The sequence below is a fragment of the Electrophorus electricus genome, chromosome 9 (genome assembly GCF_013358815.1).
Source record: "Electrophorus electricus isolate fEleEle1 chromosome 9, fEleEle1.pri, whole genome shotgun sequence".
Classification (NCBI taxonomy): domain Eukaryota; kingdom Metazoa; phylum Chordata; class Actinopteri; order Gymnotiformes; family Gymnotidae; genus Electrophorus; species Electrophorus electricus.
Window position 1 is genome coordinate 3087501 of NC_049543.1, and position 21472 is coordinate 3108972.

Sequence of the window (21472 nt, forward strand, 5' to 3'; positions counted from 1 at the left end):
CTCCCGTATACGTTACTTTGTTCGACCAGTAGTTGTAGGTTTCACGAGCAAAAGTGTAGTTAGGAGACACACACAAGTTTGGGTTTTGTTTATAATTTTGTGCAGAAGTAAGAATGCTGGCAGCGGCACTCATTACAATTTTATATGTATTTCATTACTGGAAAAGCTTCGATGATATGGATGTTGCAACTTGCTAGTTTTGTTTATTTTTTTTGTCGTAGCCTAATTATTCTCATTAAACAAACTGAATATTACTGAACCAAACCACGCTCACCATGTAGGCTCTTTGGCTTGTTTGAACACTATTTTGAAACACGCTAAAGTGAAACAGTGGTAAGACCACGTAGAGCAAAGACGTTTTTGATTGATTACCCCAAAGGACCCGAGACAATAGCTCTTTGACTGCTCTTGGTTTTCAATGTTTCTCAAGTTGAGGGTTTTTGAATTGAAAATAATCGCTTAGTCGCTATCAGGAACGAGAGTTGAAATACACAAGGGGATTCCACGGAGCTTTTGTGTATGAACAAAAAGCATGTAAATCGTCAATGTTTAAATTCGGCAAGTCACCCCGCATATGCTGTCTGATGTGAACACAGGCCTGTCGCATACGTAGGAGCTAATATCAGTTGGCGTCGCACGCTGTAGGCCCCGCGGCTCCATAAATATGACGCGAAATCTCGCGCGCGGCCTGTTCCATTGTTACGTAATGCTTCGACTAGATTGTTGACCGGAAACTTAGAACACTTTCATGTTGAGCAATAATGAGATCAAAATCCCTGAAGATTTTTTTTTATTGCATTCTAAGCAGCGTTCATGCTATTGAGAGTCCCATTTGTTAGACTAGAGGCTATATAAAGCAATGGTTGCTAAGGGCCGAATTCGTGCCACGTGTTACTAATTAACAAAACAGGATTTGTACATAAAGGAACATGAATCATATAGCTTAGGTTTACGACAGGAACGAGCTCCTTAGCTTTCCGTTACATTCGTACTGATGTCACTTTACGCTTGTAATTTAGGCTTTACATCTCCACTGGGCATTTGTTTTTGTTTTATTTTTTTAAGGCTATTTATTTGTTTGTGTCAGGCATCGCTTATGATGACAGTTTTACCTCACGAAATTGACCAATGAAATGTCAAGGTACCAAATGCAGAAAACAAATGGTCTCTCCGGGCTAGGTATGTCAGTATTATTAGCTTAGTTGCGCTTGGCTGAGAGACGAGTGTTTATCTGACACTTTTAGGCTCTTGCGTCCTAATTTATAGCTTCTGATGTTTCCTGCTTTTAGCTGAAGGGTAGAGCGGGAATGCAGAGGCTGCAAAGGTGAAACGAAATGTTTGCAAGCCGCTGGGCTGTCCCATAAAAAGTTCAACAAAGTTATTATTTGGGTGTTTATTATTATTATTATTATTATTATTATTATTATTATTATTATTATTATTATTACTACTACTAATAATAATAATTCTACTTTGTTTTCAGGAAATAAATTATAAAGGGTTCAACTGTCCATGTCTATCTATCTATCTATCTATCTATCTATCTATCTATCTATCTATCTATCTATCTATCTATCTATCTATCTATCTATCTATCTATCTATTTATCTATCTATCATGTGTGTGTGTGTGTGTGCATATATATATATATATATATATATATATATATATATATATATATATATATATATATATATATATATATATATATATATATATATATATAACACTGTTAACTGTAAGCAAGAAGGAGGATGAAGGAAAACGTTGATCATAACATCTCTGTTTGAGGACTGATCATATAGAACGTCTGATGACAACACGCGCCAGAGAGCGCGCAGTCAACCTGGGATGACGCTGCATTACTGTTAACGTTCTCTACGATCACTGTCCAGAGAGCGCGCCCGGTAAGCCTTAAGACATGAATCAAATCCAACTCAACAGGATATAAAATTTCCCCAATTGTTAACGTAACATAAGGCGACGCCTAAACATGTGTGTGTGTGTGTGTGTGTGTGTGTGTGTGTGTGTGTGTGTGTGTGTGTGTGTGTGTGTGTGTGTGTGTGTGTGGTCGGGCCTGGTGTGAGGGAGGAGAAAGAGAAAGCACAGATCGCTGTGTAAGCGATCTCTTTGTGTTGATTTAGGAAGACGTTTGCTGTATATAACGTTCAAGGCTGATAATATCATTGCCTCGCCAGATAAATAAAGCAGTGGCCAAACCATCGGGTCAGCTATCGATCCCTTTCGCCAGCTGAGAGAAAGGGAGTGAGACGACACGGAGGAGGAGGGGTGGAGGGGTTCGCTTATTAGCATTCCATACCCATGGACCACCACTGACAACTGAGAGAGATATCCAGCTCAACATCGCGCGTGTTCGTTTCTAGTGTTACCCATAATTTCTACGAACACGTGTAGGCAGCTTCTTAATGAGAGTCTGCACGTGTTAAAACACTAACACTGTATTCATATTGACAACTTAAGCCAGATCATTTTAAGCGTATCGTTTCGTGTAAATATTCCATGTATTACTATCCACATATTACTGCAGACTTTGGAAATACTACCGTCCAAAAACTAAAATACGTATCACTAGGAATTACAAGAACATATATTATTATAGCTTACTTCTTTTTTTTTTTTTTGGACAAAGGGAAAAAAAATGGTTTAAACGCGTGACCTTTCACAACCGCAGGTTTTTCCACATAGGAATTCCCATAAATTTATAAAACTGAAGAAAAAATACTATCAGAGCAAAAAAAAAAAAAAAAAGTTGCTGAAATACACTTGTTGATATCAAGTTAAGAACGCATTATTAGTATTTGGAACTGAAAGTAAATTCGAGTGTATTAATAGACCAACACTTGTACGGAAATAGTAAATAAATGTTACTATTTTCAAAATATTTTGAAAGATTATTATTGGTTCACATGAGAACTGGAGCTTTGGGAATACACAACTAAATACGCGCGCTCAACTCTTTTCCAACAATGACAGCTGTTTATCAGTTAGGGAGTTCTTTCCAAGTTTTTTTTTCCCTCCTCCCACCCCTCGCGCCGTCTCTATCTTGCTTTGTTGTTTTAAAATATGCATGTCTCTCCGGAATGCCCGTCACGAGTCCAAACTTTGCGTCCAACCTCCCACATGAAATGATCCCCCTTAAAGGGGGCTCAATATGTCTCAATCTGCACTCCATTTCACTCAAAGCATTTGGGTATAAGGACAGACTCCAGAAACGCATTAATTAAAGGGCGATGTCTCCGACACAGACTTACACAATGCTCTTCCCGACGAAGACGACCAAACGCGATAGCAAGGACACGAAGCCTTGCACGGAGGTCCGACGGAGAAGTAAGAAATTTGTTTTCATTTCGTCCCCCTTAAACGCGTGTGTGAGTGGGCTCCGTGTGCGCGCATGCGGCGAGTTTGCGTGTGCCCGCATTTGGGGAGAATGGAGAGAGCGAGCGGGAGAGCGAAGGGGGAGGGAGCTGAGAGGAGAGGATGTGTGGATGTGTGGACGGGCGCCTGTGCATGACTCCGGCTGTCATTAACAACAAATTAATCAACACATAGCATTTAAAGTCGAGAGCGACAGTTTTCCGCGTTTGGCTCTGCGATGGCGGAATAAATCAGTGCATGTGAGCCAGGGAGATGGAAACGCAGAGTTTGCTATGAAATGGGAAGCGTGAAAGCAGAGGTACCGAAGCCGCAGCGCCGCAGAACGGGGATTTCACGAACATGTCGAAGTATAAAACAGATTCGTCTCCCTTTTCCGGTTTCAGCTTTCTAGAATGGTTGACGTTTTTCAGTAAGCGGTGGTCGGCGGCAATAACACTGAAGTTGTGAGTTTTTCATCCTGACGGTATCCTACGAAACCCAAACCTTACATTGTTTCTGAAATGTAATGACATACCTGTTGCTAAGTTCCGCTAGGAGCAAGTATTATCCCATCTTTATTCCCTACAAAAGCCCAGGAAAGCCGGTGACGTCAGGTTATCGTGAGATCTCCAAAACAAAGCGCATCTAATTACTGTGTTAATTCACTAATGCAAATATGTTTCCGAGGGCCTTCACAGCCGCATTCTCCGATCCGCCCCTCGCGTGGGCAGCGACTGACCCCGCGCTTACGTACCTGATAACGCTCCGGACTTTCAGTAATATTTACAGGCTATTTTTATAATACACACCAGATGGTTTGCGCCTGTGCCACCACAGCCAGCAAGTTTCACAATTTTACTCAGCAGCACTTTGTTGCAATTACACTTCATGCTGGGACCAAATGTAACGGTGACCCATTTTTCATACTTACACAATTTCATGGCAGAACGCTGGACATCGTAGATAGGCCAGCGCCAATTAACATGTTTAGCTTGTTGTGTTAACAGCGGGCCATGTACTGGAATACATTATATGAATGTAAGGTTACGTTGAAAGCCTTTACCTGAAACATCGATAAGCTCTATAAAATTATTCAGAATGATTCGCATGTAGTGTACTAACTGGAACACTCACTGTAGGCTGTCTGTCACACAGAATATTATCCTTGAATAACCTTTCAGACCTGATTTGCAGTTTGCTAGTCGGGTCAAATGGTTGAATACGTCTGTGTCGCTTACATTTAAAAACCAGTTGGGTACTTAGCAATTTTGTACAATTGGCAACATATACGTGATATTTTAAAAAGGATCTATCTATCTATCTATCTATCTATCTATCTATCTATCTATCTATCTATCTATCTATCTATCTATCTATCTATCTATCTATCTATCTATCTATCTATCTATCTATCTATCTATCTATCTATTCCAGTTTTGTACCTATTTCATATAGGACTCTTCCTACATTTAGCAATCGCAATACAACTATTATAGGCATTGATGTGGCAGGTTGCCTGACAGGCTCGGTGAATTATGTTGTTGTTAATATCACTCTAATTTAGTTTTTATTTGACTAATTTCTCAGCATGACTTCTATTTTCTTTGATAATAAATGACCGAAGCGTTTTGTCGAGGGAGGTTTTTCATCCTCGCCATATTGACCGGGTCTTGACAGAGGCATTATCCGCCTGGCTCGTGTGTCGGTGCGTGCCGCGGCGCCCTGATCCCGCCGCTTTTCCGCCCTTTATCCCCCTGTCTAGCCCATAGTCGCCGCAGCTCGTGCGTTTGATAAATACACGCGCATTCCTCCGCTTAGCACGCGCGAGAGTATGAGAACTGCGCGGGGCTGCACGACGGGGTTAGACGCTGGCTTTTACGGACGGAGACCCAACAGTGGGAAGTAAATATCAAAGCCCCGTCGCCCTGCAAACAGCACGTTACCCGGGCTTCGTACGAGCCTACGACTTTACTGTGACAGTGCGCAGCTATTTGAAGCGAACCGTTCTGTGTGCATTAACCAGTTTGTGCCGTTTCATGAACAAAAATGGCGTTTCTTTGATGCCCGTTGAATAATACGTGCACTGACACTCGTTCCTCCCGCGCGCAACAGTGAGTGCTGCGTCTGCCGTTGTAAGGCCTGCGCGGCCTTGGCCTATTGCACACAGCGTCCTGGTGTTCAGAAAGCCGGAGCCCAAATCTACCGACCGTGTAGCTCTGCCGGAGAACATGCGCGCGCGCAACCGCTTGTGTCTGCGCTGCAAACGATGGGGGTCGTTCGAAACAAGACGAGGATGCGAGGAGAGAGCGAGAGAGAGAGAGAGAGAGAGAGAGAGAGAGAGAGAGAGAGAGAGCGAGCAGGCAGCAAGGGTGTTAAGGGGGGGGGGGAGGGGGGTCGGGGAACGGTCTTTCTTTCAGAATGACCTGGCCCCTCTCTTCAAAGCCACGACAGAAACTAACGGTCTTAATCTGAATGCGAAGTCTGTGTGGTATTCGCGTCTTCCATCAGAGACGGGGACATGTTTTTCTTCCCCGGCGTATTGCTTCTCGCCTCTTTTGCCAGTCATTAGAATGCAGGACGGTCTTAACCATCGCCACATGCGCTCCGAAATATTTCATGCGCAGTATTACACGCTATCTCAGTGTTGTATTTATGCCAGAACCCATGCTCCCCCTCGCTACATTCGTTTGCATCCGTTGATGATATCAGCAAAGAATAGCAGGAACCGTGTTTAGTTGTGTCCGCCTTGGGGGAAGGCGGCTTATTAGGTCAAAACTGGCTATAGTGGACGGAGACCCAGAGGTCAGCTGACCATTCACGGTGAGGGAGTTTGGGAGGGGGCGCAGGCGGTGGGGGGTGGGGTCCGCGTCTCTGGTGAGGTTTGTTTGAGAACAGGAGTATTTGTGGCCAAGGAATGAAAAGGAGTTTACCACAAAGCTCGCATACTTCAGAAACGCCTCATCAAATATCCACTCTTCCCACCACTTTGTGGCAAAGCGAAAGGACGTGGCTAGTATTTATAACAAGAAGTCTCGTGCCATTTTACTGCGGTATATAAAACCAACGGAAGACGCTCGGGCACATATGCGCCATGCAGGTTTTTTTTAATTCAAATTTAAACTATTTGCACTAAAACATTCACAGATTATCTTTGTTTATAAAAACGACCGTGACTTTCAGTGACAGTATAAATGGATACAAACACTGAGCATCAAACGCACCTCAGTGCAATATGCGGCCCGTGCACATCAAACGCACCTCGGTTTATTGTCTTTATACCTGTTTTCACTGTGTCTGTAAACACCTCTCCCTTAAATAAAAGGCCAAGGGCAAACCCGATTCCTCACTGGAAAACCTGGAGCTGTAGCACGGGGCCTATTGTCAAACGGCTCATTGGACAGACTATGGCCAATCCGCACATCAACCTGCAGCGTGCAGCTACAGGACGAGATCCACGCGCTCAGCGGGTTCGCCAGACAGGATTATTTTTGCGTTCATCGTCACTGGTACATTTACTGGTGCCCTTAAACGCGTAGTTAAAACACCGCACGTACAGCTTTGATAAGGGCTGATTGGAGATGTAACCTATATGTACTCAAACGATTTATCGTATTAACATTCTATGATTCTGTTTAGGCTCTGTTTTGACCAAAAACAGTATCCTACACGTGGCTCAGGTCAAAGAGCACATTTAAATTAGCAATAATATTTTATGTTGTTTACTGATCACCCAAGGTGTACACTGGGGTTTCTTAAGTAAGCAGTTGTCTTTGGTTTTTGTTTGGACTACATAAATCACCACTAGTGAATCATCTACTCTACTCTTTGACTAGCCTCTAAATTTGTCTAATAATACTGACAAATTTTCAGTTTGCAATAATAATATATGTGGATTTCTATGGCAGTGGATACTAGTTAGCCATGTTACAAATGAACCTGTTTAATTTGAAATTGGCACATTTTGGATTCTTTCGAAGTGAAGGACGTGAGATTTTCTAGGTTAGGTTATAAGTGGTGGGTTCAGTCTAATGTTGCTCTACTTCTCATAGCGTGTGTTGTGTTCAGACCGTGTAGCGCTCAGTCGTCTCTCTTGTGCATAATCCGTTATTGTGTCCTTGCTGCTTTTATGCACGAGTAATAATTCAGTTAGTCAGACGACTCCCGTATTTACTACTGCAGTTATTTAAGTGCCATATCATTAGAACAAAGTGTTTACTGTAAAGACGACGTACTCTTTTAAAGCTATTATTATTATTATTATTATTATTATTATTATTATTATTATTATTATTATTATTATTATTATCTGTAGTAGTAGTAGTAATCGTAGTACCAGTATTAGCGTGGTCGTAGTTCTGTAATGAAAATTGTATTTTGCCAGTGAAAATATTAGAAAACGCATAAGAAGAATTGAGCGTTCTGAACTGTCTGGAACGCCTATAGCTTGAGACAGTATGGCAGAAACTCACATATAAACACTAGACTTGTCATACTTCTCATAGATCTCCGTTTCTCTTTATGTAACTAACAGCTTCTTTACAGTCAAACCCTTAATAATAATAATAATAATAATAATATGTAAGATATATATAATAAAATAAGAAGAAACAGTCTAGATTAAGGTTATGGTATAACGTTTTCATTTGAGGCTTTGTCTTATATGAGGTAATGTATCTGGGGTTTTTTTTGCAGATATAAACATGAAACAGTGCTGTGTATAAATTATATCGAATCAAAGTGGCCGTATCTTTGATTTTGTAAAGCATGTTGTTGCGGCGTGTCATCCTTTTTTCATATTAATACCGAGCATCCAAGCTGCAATAAGCGAGGAGCTTTTTCTGGCCTGGAAAGCTGAGAGTTTAGCTCAGTTTGACAGACTTCGTCAGGCGGTGTTGTTGTGGTGCGCTCGTGGTTTCATAGTCGGTGAAGGGGTTGTCTCGAGCTGTTTGTTTCTCCCTTTGTTTGCTAGATGGCGCTCTGTGTTCTGGGACCATGTGACGGAGAAACAAACAGCTCCTCGTTCATTCTGTGCCCGTTTGCTGTTGTGTTGTGCATCTCACACTCTTTTATTTTGTATTATTTTTAAATTATTATTACGTCTCTTTTCTCTTTGCTCTTCACACTGTTGTTAGACTTTGCTAAAAACATTTAGTTTTAAATGGTGCCTATTATGGGAAATAATGTGACAATCACTCGTGGTAGAAATTATTGTTTTTAATTATATACATTTTAAGATTGTTGTAAAAGTAAAATAATTAGATTTAAAAGTGAGCATAGTGTAGTATATTGTTGTCTTTCGTGGTTTATAAATGAAGAATTTACGTTATAAGAATAAGCTTATGGTTAGCACAGTATTCATTAATGTTTTGTGATAGACTAATGTTGCAAATATTTGAAGAGTTCGTATAATCAGAAACTAATCTTTATTTTTTTTAGTTATTCTTATAAGTATCTATTTTATATTTTAATGCGTTGTTTTTAAGAATAATATGCTTTCTCATGCAAATATTCATATATATTTAATTGTACGACAGATTCTGGAAAACATAAATGTGTACCTAGTTTTTCAAGTTAATGTTTATGCACATAGCTATCACAGAACACATATTCTATTAAACGAATGGTGTACGCCTCTGTTTGTCTTCCAAAGCCGGGATCGAAATGGTTTCCAAAACATAGTACAAACCTGGTTTTGCACAAAACTGCAATAATGTATGCTTTATTTGTTTGAGAGTGTATATATCATTACATTTTATAAGGCAGTGCGGAAATCAGAAGCCATATTCGCACGTTGTAAAAATGTATTGTGTACTTTGAGTGCTGTGAAGATATATTGCTGCACTTACACTTCTTCTAAATAGGGGCTTGTCCACATTTTGACGTTGATGAATGCGCCCAAGACGTGGAGAACATTTAAAGATGTCTTTTAAATGTTGTAGCAGACAGCGGAGCGCGCGGTCGTCTGCAGCCTAACCGCATTCTCACACTTCTCAAAGAATAAGAACAACAGCTTATGTTGCATTTGTGCTTCAGTTTTCCTAAAAATCCATAATGTCAGACGACTATCCTGTGCTTTATAACGTTAGACACTTACCAGAGGTTACAAATACAATAAGTTCATGCATGTATCGTTTTTTGTTTGTTTGTTTGTTTTTTTAACTTTTGTTTGCACATTTTAATGTATTTTTCATTTCAGTTTGAACCGAGAAGTAGCCAGCTAACTGTTAAGTACCATTTAATCCAGACCATTTCCCAAAATATTCATTTTGTCTTTTTAATTTTTACTTATTTAAACAAATAACGGCATGACAGTTGTGGGCGCACATTTGTATAAGTTAACAGAAAGTATATGTAAGATATATCAGAAATGTAAAATATGAATTGTAATGAATGGTCTTTTGTCCGCTAGTTCACGCCACCCCCTATTGGAGCCCACATGGCTTCTCACCACAGGTGTTCTTGTATAGAGACCCTCCACCTTGACCACTCCAACCCGCCAAAGACGCTCTCGGAGCGGACAGATTTCAAAGCTGCAGTCCTTTATTGCTATAGAGATCGGACATAGCGAAGAATGTGGCATTCATACGGTTTAATCGTGCAGTGCTGAAACGTGTGTGGACGGTTGTTTAGAGATCCCCGTTCTAATGCGCATTGATGTATGTGTCATTCACATTTCAAAACTGTTCTACATTTTTTTCGATTTCAGGAGAAATGTAGATAACAGGTTATTCTTATAAGACATGTTGACTTGTCGAAATCTACCGAAAATTGTTTCAGCTTTCGTTTATTTTACATTAGTTTACATTGTTCATTTATATAACCCATTAGGTCTACATGTGCCCAAAATATGTACCCAAATCACAACTTATTAATGCAATCTGTTATAGCTCACGCAAAAATATATATACGCTAACTGACCAAAAGTAACACTATTCCCCGACTCATGGGAATCAATAGAATTTATAAGATGAATGATCCTAGCAGATCTGGACATTATATCCTACGTGAAATAGTAGAACGGCGTCTCCCGATTTGATCGAATTAACTGAGCTGTCAGTGCGTTCAGATACTAACGGCACGTGTAGGTTTGCAGCACGTGAGACCAAAATCTAGTAGTATAGCGCGCGTGAACAAAGCCTTCCGCGTGCGTGCCTGTTAAGTTCCTTGCTGTCAGGATAGTTAGCGGTGTTCAGATATGGACGATGGCTCCAGAAACTCATCTCTTGGGGGCTTTAATTAACAAGCTGTCTCAAATCTGCAGAGATCCATCAAACAGCTTTCCCTCAGTAGCAAATCCCCCGTTTCGTCTCGGCAGACCCGCCGCCTTCCTACTCTTATGACTCAAGTCTACTTTGTTTCTGTGTAAACGTTTATTTCAAATAAAATGTATGCTTATATCGCATTATGTTTGCTTCCATGTAAGTAGCTCTCTTTCTCTCTCTCTCTCTCTCTCTCTCTCTCTCTCTCTCTCTCTCTCTCTCTCTCTCTCTCTCTCTGTGTGTGTGTGTGTGTGTGTGTGTGTGTGCGTGCGTGCGTGCGTGCGTGCGTGCGTGTTAGAAATAGAGAGTGAAAGAGAATATAACTATGTGAATATGATCAGTGGGGTATAATAGCGATGAAATAGCAATGCTCTTTTACGCTTCTGTCGGCTTCACTGGCTACTCACTCACTCACTCACAACTTTATGTTCGTCCCCATATACCACAGTGGGGGGTAATTTGATAGCGAGATGGGGGCGAGTTCAGGGTCAAGAGAAAGCGCTGTCCATGGTCCTACACAGAGGTGCCTGAATGCTCTTATCAAATTAGACAGAACAAGTTTCAAATCGATGCCATCGCCAGTGTCTGGAGACCGCCAACAGTTTACAACCTTTAACAAGCCACCTTGACAGTTGGTGCTCCAAGCACAAATACACACTACTGTCACGGTGTGTGAGTGACCATGGCCTCTAATAGACGGGAGAGACTGTGAGATATCGCAGTTGATAAGTGGTGATGGTGAATTACTTCGAGAATATCACGCTTGGACTACTAGACTAAATTTATTCAATATTTTTGAGACGGAAATATCGTCACCTATATGCTTATTATATTGGATAGCTATATTTAAAGGTTCAAAATAGTGTTTTCTATCAAATTATAAATAAAAATACAAAATATAAATATATGAAGTCTAAAAACGTCCTATACGATAAAGGTTTTGTCTTAATATCAGCCAGGTTTCTTTGGTCAAATTCTTTTCGTTTTCTTTATGAGTTCATTTGTTCATTTGTTTACTTGCTTTTAATTAAATATAGACGAAATAGAATAAATGTATATGTAATAAAATTGTACCTGTTGTAGAAAAAGACATTGACAGCCGTTGGAGAGACTTTCTTTTGCCCACCTTAATTTAAGCTACTTTATCTCACAGTCAGGCTTACGTATGCTTTAAAATATATATATTGAATACATACAATTTTAAGATACGTTATATGATTAAATAAATGTTAATGGTGCTGACTAAATATATATTATAGTATTCTGAAAGCTTCAAAGGACATAATTTTACAAGCTTTATTGATATTGTAACTTTTTCAACCAATGATCGAGCGGCAAAAAAATCGATTTTTGTGATCAGTTTCCTACGTTTCTATTTCCATGTAGACTTTAAAAATGAGGACCTTAAGTCACATATTTTTAAATGACTATTGACCCACGTGAAAAAGACAGAAATTCTGTTTTGCCCTATTTACACAAGTGAAACTGTCGACTGTCCACTGGCTAGTTTAACGGACGCCGTCTTGTTCGTTCACTGACTTTCCAGATAGACAAAGGAGGTTTTCCGCCTTAACGCAGAGATGACAGACCTCTTTACGCGCATTTCTCCCGTCAGACGTCGTGCTGTCTGCCGTCGCTTTTCATCTTGGTTGCTGACTCAGGTGGAGAAGAGAGAGGGATGCAGGGATGGATGGGCTACTGTAAGCAGTGGCATGGAGACGGTTGCCAGGGAGAGGCGAAGAGACGATGGCGTCCTATTCTCGCCGTTCGCTTCTTTAAAAAAAGAGAAAGGGCACAAGAGCCTCTAGGTGAATACGGAGGAAGATGAGTCGCATCACAATAAAGAAAACGAAGAAGGCCCGAGCACAAGCAATGGTCTAATATGATAACGGGCCCTATCCATCCACCCTCTGTATCACCATCATCATCGTCATACTCTTCATCATCGCTCTCTCTCCCTGCCTCCCCCTTTCTCAGTAGCCACCTTGTTGCCTGTCAGGCTGTTTTTAACAGCAGCCCGTCAGGCGCACACCTCTGCGGCCTCGCTAATTTGGGGTTCATTGGATGGCAATAACTTAATTTAAAGCCTCATCTTGACGGGCGGCTCTTAATGAGGATGCGCGAGCGAGGCGATGACGTCTGAGCCGTGCAATAACGCGCCCGCTATTCATGTGGGAGCGGCCGGTGTCGCGCGCCAATGTGGTTAGTCTCCAAAGCTCGATGGGTCTCATCTATAAATGTGTGAGTCAGTACAAGGTTGAGCCCCCATAACCCCCTAAAAAGCAGCCTAGCGCATAAACAGGGCCAGACTGACCGAGTAGGGCTCCGCAGCCCAGTTTGATGCGCGGGTTTCGGGGCAGTGTAATCTGGTTTCATTGAAAAGGCCTCTTGTTTTGCAGAAAGGATCAGGTTTTATCGTGTCCTTACTGTGGGTCGTCCGACAGCACGGTGACCCGCCTGGCACCCTACGCGGGAATTCCATCCTCCACTGTAAAATGACAGGTTGTAATGTCCCCTCGCGCTCCCGTTCTCCGGTTTCTCAGCGACCTCAAGTGATTTAGGTCCGTGTGTACCTGTCCTCGGTTTTAAAGGTAGATTTTGTGGGCAAAGTAGAAAATGTGTTAAAGGCGAGGTGAAAAACGGCGTGGTTCCTGTTTCGGTCTTCTGTGTGGCCACCTGAATATTCCATTACGAATCGTTCAGTTCAGGCGCTTATGGCTTGGAAAAAGCAACATTACCTTTACTACCTTTACTAAGTGCACCAACTATTAGGGAGGAAAACAGACCTACTGCCCACGGGCCATTTCAGAAGAAAACTGATCAGAAAGTTAATCGCATTGTATCGTGTCTAGAAAGATAATTTCACTCGACATTAAACAGCAGCAACAATAATACAATGCTTTTGTATTTCTGGAATCAAACATATTTACAACAATGTGAATAGTTGTATGACCACTTTAAAGCTTAGGTTTAAAACTTTATTAACAGATTTTGGTATAGTCTTACTAGCCACCTTACGCCTATCGGCGGTTTGTACTTTTAGGATTTTTTTCAACATACTAACATATATTGTGTGATATTTACATAAAAAGGCATGTTAAATATTTTTTTCGGGTCCTCTAGATAAAAATGTCCACACACCCCAGTGGAAGCACAGTCGATTGTCAGCATGTTGCTTCGTTTCCGTCCCGACCACGCATTTATTGTACACGCTATATTTCAAACACCTGCTTCGTTTTGAAAAACGAAGATTTGAACACATCACAATAACACCTCGGGTTTATCCCACAAACCGAATTCCTGACATTAATCGCTGACCTACACTGAAATTGTCTTTCTTGTGAACGCTCATATTGTGGAATAAGTGAGTCCGTTCATCAACGTCAAACCGAAATGGTAAATTGTTAATAATGGGCAACAAAACAATGTCTCAACATTTCCTGTAATTTTTTATTGTACTTTCTCATAATGTACCGTCACATGAAGTTTTCTTTTCCTACCCCCCACCCCCACCCCCACCCCCACCCCACCCCACCCCCGTCGCTCAAGTCTAAACCAAACGTGTTTGTCTTCAGTCGCAGGCTATAGGACCTTTATGACCTGGCGTATCAGGGAGGAGCTAATTGAAAGGACGACATGGCCTGGAGTACCATTAAAGCTACATAAAGCGTCTCCGCCAGCAGCAGCTGCCCAATACTGGCGTGATCCCCTAAAAGATCACACACGCTTTCGCACACCATGTCCGGTAAGTGGTTATGACACATTAAGAGAAAGGCTTACGTGCACGGAACGGTAACTTCAGAGAACCAAGGCGCTTGTGTGGGCTGTGCGTGAAAGGGTGTGTGGGCCACGTGTGTTATATGAACTAATAACCATTCATCAAAAAAAAAAAAGTGTGTGTGAATGTGTGTGTGAATGAGACACAGATAGAGAGAGAGAGAGATGAATAGTTGGGTCTGAACAGCAAAGATACACCCACAGAAAGACAGACAGACAGACAGACAGACAGACAGACAGACAGACAGACAGACAGACAGATAGATAGATAGATAGATAGATAGATAGATAGATAGATAGATAGATAGATAGATAGATAGATAGATAGATAGATAGATTCTTTAAATATGAAGAAAGAGGTACGTAGACAATTTGAACATTTCTTTTATTCAGGACAATAAAACATTGATTGTCGCAGTTTCTTGACCCGTAAAATGTAAGGGGTTAGATTTCCCTTCAGAACCGAGCATATAATTATGCAAATAGAGATCTGACAGCGATCTGGTGAAGGACTCTCGACAAGGGAGAGAAGGGGTGAAGCTCCAACTTCACCAGCTTTGGCTCTTTGAGAAAAGCTTGAACAAAGTTCATATCTACTAGCGCGGAAGAGCATGCGTGACAAAACGCTAGCTGTAGAAATTAAAATATCAATCAAGGATTTCATTCACTCCAAATGTGAGGAAGGTTTTCCAGTTAAGGTTGGCTGTCGCATCCAAAAGTGCTATGAATGCATTCTGCACAGGTTGCGCCAAGGACGCGTCCTGATTTAGGCTAAGACGGACTCCATACTCCATAAAGCATTTTTTTTTTTTTGTATTTCATTTAACAAGTTTCTCAATACATTTGTACAAATAGACTACAAAATCGGAGCAATTTAGGCCTGAAGTTTGTTTCCCTTAGCAAATAAAGATGTGGAAAAACGAATATTACGGTCTAACACATATAGCCTGCTACTACTACAGGATAGGCATGTTATTAATAGTTATGTATATAGGTAAACTATGTATTTAATTCACAGAGGAATTAAACACCTAGGCTTCTTCGACACATTTTTGTGGACAGTTATTTGGAAAACATTCACATCTCGAACGCACCCCGTTTTATTCTCCAAAAAGTTTTAGATAAACTGGAAAAAAACTTTTTTTTTTTGTACGGGAAATGTTTCAGCGTCTGAAGTTCGTTCAACGTAACTTTAGCGCTGCGTTCCGTGCCGCCCATCAGAGGCAAAACCAGCCTGCGGCATTAAGACAAACCTGCTGATTTAGGCTCCATCTGATACGCCGCAGTCTCTCGCCTGTCGCCGTTCTGCTCGACACTGGCCTCGTTGTGCGGGAGTGGGCTCGCGGATCACCTTCCGCGCTCGAGTTCCGTAGGCGACACGTGAGACGAGCGGGTGACCACAAGAAGCCCACGAGGCTCCGCTTCCCCGGGAGCCGCGCAGCGAGGCGAGCTGCTCTCCACCGGGCTCCAGGGATGGACCCTAACCCGACAACCTCTCGGCTTGATAGTGATGCCTTTACGATCACGAGATTGGAAACGAGAGGAGCCCGTGCGCTCGCATCCGTGAGCGCGCAGTTAGGATACGTCCGTCCAGCCGACTAAAGGAATCATCCAAAAAGCGGCCGTAAAGACTCGGATTTCTACAGGTGGAAAAAAAAATGCAACAATAATATCTATAGATCAATCATTAACCATTAAACCCATGAAAAGAAAACAAACAAACAAAAATAACAACACGAGATCATATTGTGTCATTAAAAAGAATTTATTCGGCAGCAGCCATATTTGCAGATAGTTGCAAGAAACAAGGGAAATAAATTAAGTGGATTACGGCCATGTATGATCAGGACAAAATTATTTAAAGGCAAAATTCTTTAAAGACGGACTGAGATGACGACTACAAAATAGTTGTGTCAAATCGGGACGACCGTACAAGCAATATGAAAACTGCCCCCACCAAGTTTAACGGGAAAAAAGGACAGGAAAATGGAAAACTCACAAACCATTTATATAACATGAATAAGTGTAATCACTGCAATAATAGACCTAACAATTTTTAGACTGAATATGATTTCGCAATATAAACATAGAAATCACTTGATTAAAAATAGTAACTGTTAAGATTTATCATTTACATATCAAATGTATATTTGGATTTGGTTTAAGGCTGATGACCAATTCACATATGGCTTAGTAGGCTAAACTAGGAAAAGAGGAATGAAATAAAAAGGGAGAGCCAGATGAGCTTCTTTATTCCTAAAACTGCACGTTTCAATATCCAAGGATTTTAATATCCAGTTCAGCTGTAATGAGCAGCCTCTTGCAATTAATATATAGCGTTCGCATATGCTGAGATCGACCAGGGTAAACCGTAAACGCCCTGGTCCATGGTCAAAACAGCTGCAAGCTAAACTCTTAAAAGTATATTAAATGTCATCAAATGCTGATCAGGTCAGAAAAGTTCTCAAATATCCACTCATCATTCATTTATTTTGGTTAAACTACATGTAAAATATGCAAATTACACTTATATATTAAAATAGTTTACCTCCAAAGATCTACAGGACACTATTTTAAAATGATAGGGCAGAGAGTGTGCGTGTGTGTGTGTAGATGAATTGTTTTTAGTTAAAACTGTGATGTACTGACACATTTGCACGGCGTATCTTTAAGCCTTGACTAATACCGCATTGTTCTGAAGACAATGCCTTATTGTTTATGCCAAGAAAATGACAACGTGTGCTGTAGTGAAAGCAGAGGATGTCAATGTGGAGTTAAAACACGAGACATAACGGGGCTCTGATGAGGAAAGCAAAAAAAAAGACAAAAAAAAACCTCCACATAAATCTCTTCTAGACTTTGGATAATATTAACCCTTCAGTCCTCACAGGTAGGCAGATATTTGCTGAACTCACTTATGAAAGATATCCCTAAAATGTGCTCTTGGTATGTGACTTAAAATGAAGTGAAAGCTTGAAACAATTCCTCAAATCTATAGAATTCTGTTCCTGGCTGTCATTAAATCCTCAGACTCAGTGTCTTAATTCCACAAATGCTTCTAGAATTGTAAAGCGACTGCTTAAATTATTACTTGGCGTTCAGCATTCATTTCCCTTACAGGCAGGCGGCAAAGAAAAACCTGTGTCAAATATGGGATTTTTGAAAGCGAATAACAGCATATTGCGAGTACTTTTAGTGGCGTAGTGCTAAACAAACTCCAGAACTGCCCACAAGTTCCAGCACCTGAAGTATGAGATGTTCCTCAGCACACCAGCCCTTCAGATACATATCTAACCCAGGTCAAGGCAAGAGCGGGAAAAACCAAACAGAAACGACAGGTCTGCACAGCGCCGGCTTGTAGGTGGGCTCTAGGACCTGGGGGGTGAGTGTGTGTGTGTGTGTGTGTGTGTGCTTTCCAGGCATTAGCTCGGTTCAGAGTGAAGTCAGGACAATTAGAGGCACACAGCAAGGTGCTGTGCAGAACCGCCTGTCAGCCTTAATCTGGCCACGGAAGAGCCAGCAGCGGCATGGACAGCAGCCCAGGGGAGGCCCGAACAGCAGAGCCGTATTGCTTTGACAGTTGCGCTCATCTAGAAATAATGCAAAACGCTATTCTGATGTATACACGGCGCGCCCACATGGAGTCCCGGGCCTCAGACAATACATCACAGGGAGGAGGGCCCCAGGGAGGGATTTGGTTGTGTTTTTGTTTTCTTCATTAAAAGCAAAGAGAGGAAACTGAGCAAGGGCCCGGGTGGAGACTGTGGGAGGTTCCGGAGGGTTCCAGCAGGTTCTATAAGTCCTCGTGCCTGGCCCGGTTGGAACTGCGCATGGACACTGGGGTGGCGGTGGAGACTTCCCGATCGTCTGGCTCCTTCTCCTCGTCCTGCTCCACACTTTCATCCTGTTCCATGTGTTTGCTGAAGAACCTGAAGATGGAGTGGAAGCTTCTCCATGATGTCAGATCATGCCTCTCAGTGCCTGCAAACGTGTACACGCGCACACACACACACACACACACACACACACACACACACACACACACACACACACACACACAGGCGCGCGCGCACAGAGAACGGCACACAAACAGCATATAAACATTGAACATGCTTAGCAGGTATTGATTGAAAGAGAAAATAAAGCGGACAGAGTAGATCTTATATGAGGAGAGAACTAAAGGGCAGTGTCGCGTCCGTGCGACAGTATGTACCGTGGAGACGAGAAGAACCAATATAGGGCAGAAACGCAGCACCATAACCTTTGAGCTGAAATGAGCTCTGCTGGATGGACAGCTGAGGTCCAACCCAATCGCCTTCACAAATGTGTAAATACGTGAGTGAGCGTGGAACTGAACCAACGAGCAATTTTGCTACTGAACATCTGGTGCAGTACTCACGTTCAAGCTAACCCGGTTTGTCCGATTTTGGTGCCCAATCTCACACAAGCACCACACTCGCGCCTGCAGCGGGTAGCTTTCCGTATATACACCCTTATCGGGTTCTCCACTTATTAAGACGTATGCAAAGTGACAAACAATGGAGGCAGTGACTCCCGCCGGGGGCAGATCGAGTGTTCTCTCTAGTGACCACGGCGCGGCTATCAGTTCTTCCACGGAAAGGCTCGGATTCGGCCTCTCGCAGCGGGTTAAAGAATTCCCATGTCCGGGTCACTGGGCACTGGAGGAGTGACATGTATACCTCAAGTCCCTGCTGCACCTCACAAAGTCCTCACGGAACCTTTCGACATCCTGGAAGCACCTCTGGGTAGCAGGAGAGGAGCCTTCCCGAGGCCATGATCACTGTAACTGGTCATTTAATTGTGATATTTGTCAGCACGGTTTACTGTGTTATCTGTCAGCATGTTGGCTGTGTTCTCTGCATGTCCATTATTTTAACTGCGGAGTTCAACATTCCTCTCGCCGCACTGGCGGGATTTTTCCGAGAGCGTGTTGGGGAGCGGATTGGCTCGATATGTTTTTTTTTTTTTTTTTTGTCCAATTGCTATTGTTTGTATTTCCTCTGCATCACAATCGCATTCCAAAGGACTGGCCGCAGGGATACAATTAAAAAGCACCTTTAAGGCTCCTGCCAAAAGAGTTCTCAAACGGCCACAATACTGACCTCCATGTTTATTAGATTGACCTCTGTCTGGCCAGTATTGACGAAGATAGCTGGGGTGAGATGGGAAAAGCGTGTGTATGTGTGTGTTTTCCTAGCTTGGCAAGTGATCAGTGCTTCAGGTCAAGTTTACCAAACTGGCAATCAGGGAGTCAATATCTCCTACCCAAACAATCTGGTTACCTGGGTAGGTCCTGGTAACGAGGGGAGCACCTCGCTGCTTTTATTCATCATTTATACCCAATTTACAGCACACAGCCTCCAACTGTTCTCCCTCGCTCTCTCTCCTTCTCTCTCTCTCCCTCTCTCTCTCCTTTCTTCTTTAGGAGTGATCAATGGTGAGGGATTATTATTATTTTTTTTTGTTACCTTGAACCAGCGGTGAACTCGGGAGCCGTGAGAGCCTCTCGCACTGGTCCCAGCTCCAGGGTCAGCAACAGTGCGTCTCCAAGCAGATATGCAAACGAGCCGGGCCCCTGCAGTGACCCCTGCGGGGGATCCGCCCTCACCGACGACATTGCCTCCGACGAGAGCTCGCGAGCGCGCTTGACTAATGGGCTTTTATTACAGCACCACGCCAGCTCTTGATTGCCAAGATGTGCGGAGTGCAATTGAAGGTGCACACGCGGATTCCGCTTGCTTGCACCGACATGCGCAGAAGGCGGGAGGGCGGCCAGGCCTCGGCTCAGACCCCACCACGCCCACGGGACGTGGGGCGACGCACTTCTCCTTATATTTCTATGGGCAGATTGGAGTCTTACACAGAGGAAAAACAGATGACAGACTCCGCGTTGTGCTGTTTGTCATAAGCTGCTGCCTGTCAGGGAGATACAGCTGATATATTTTAGGCTTCTAAACACATTATTAATGCCAAAGTAAAAAATAATTACGATATAATTAGTGGAAGGAATATAAGTAATGTCAGTAAGGCTTTGTTTCACTCTTAACAATACAGAAAAACTGATCTCAAATAAAACGTTTTTTAAGCTTTTTAGGCTGCGTTTTATTTATTAAACAAAGTATTGTGTGTTCACAGTCAATTCATGTTTGCAAGCATACCTGACTATTTTAGCAACAAAAATACACCGAACCATTAAGATTTACTACAAGCCTGTTCTATTACGCGATAGAATAAACATGGTACATAATGTACACAAGTTATTTGCTTTTCATATGAATTATGTTGTGTGTCACTAGCGAAAATGGGGAAATAAGAATCAGCTAAGACCACAAATAAGGTAAAAGTACAAATATTAAATAGTCTATCATGTCATTTCCTAGACAGTGTAAGTGATAATCTACTATGATATTTATAATACCAGTGATTATAGGAACTATCAATATCCATCCATTACGCATATTTAAAAGTTTACAGTTAAGACTACAACAGGTTTTTCTTTCTGTGCCCAAAGCCTTATTTTATTTACACGTTTATTCGTGTTCAAAGGCATGGTAAAAACTATAGCTACTGCACTGAAACTGTCTGACATGTTTGAAGATGAACTCAAACCATGTTTCACACTCATGCCAAGTGTGTATCCCCCAGATTTAAAATTTAAATGTGTAGAAACAGTCAAGTGAAAGAGGAAAGCAGTACACTGGAAGTTTCAGCAACAAATCTCTCTAGCACGACAGCCATCTCAGGGACACAGCCTGGTGTCACGGAGACTCACCCTAGTGACCGTCACACACACTCACATGTGTGTGAACTATCTCTGGTTCCTACCATGCCACTGTTCTTTATGCTGTGTAATACAGCAGTATTTGACAACAGTATTTGTCATTTTCATTGTGCACTCTACAATTACGATTTTCTGTCAGATATAAGCGGACGTGATTTAAATAATAAATCCAATCTTGATGTCATAAATGGCAACTCCACTGGATTCTTTTAACATAACTGAGCAGACACACACACACAGTTTTAGCTATAAACAAACA

General features: G+C 42.0%; 1 protein-coding gene and 2 long non-coding RNA genes across 4 annotated transcripts in view; 1 reads left to right on the forward strand and 2 right to left on the reverse strand.

Moving 5' to 3' along the window:
• LOC113575007 overlaps window positions 1–3360 on the reverse strand; it is a 4859-nt gene extending 1499 nt beyond the window's left edge. Inside the window, exon 1 of the long non-coding RNA XR_003410376.2 lies at window positions 3273–3360. This is a non-coding gene — a long non-coding RNA (uncharacterized LOC113575007). The remainder of the gene's footprint in view (window positions 1–3272) is intronic.
• Window positions 3143–20523, forward strand: LOC113575006. Its single transcript, XR_003410375.2, has 3 exons — window positions 3143–3348; window positions 14210–14379; window positions 19858–20523. It is a non-coding gene; the product is annotated as an uncharacterized LOC113575006 (long non-coding RNA).
• fam172a (family with sequence similarity 172 member A) overlaps window positions 16156–21472 on the reverse strand; it is a 120213-nt gene continuing 114896 nt past the window's right edge. For both annotated transcript variants that reach the window (XM_027006275.2, XM_027006273.2), the window contains one exon: window positions 16156–18392. In XM_027006275.2, coding sequence (XP_026862076.2) covers window positions 18205–18392 — 188 coding nt within the window. In that variant the 3' untranslated portion in view covers window positions 16156–18204. The remainder of the gene's footprint in view (window positions 18393–21472) is intronic.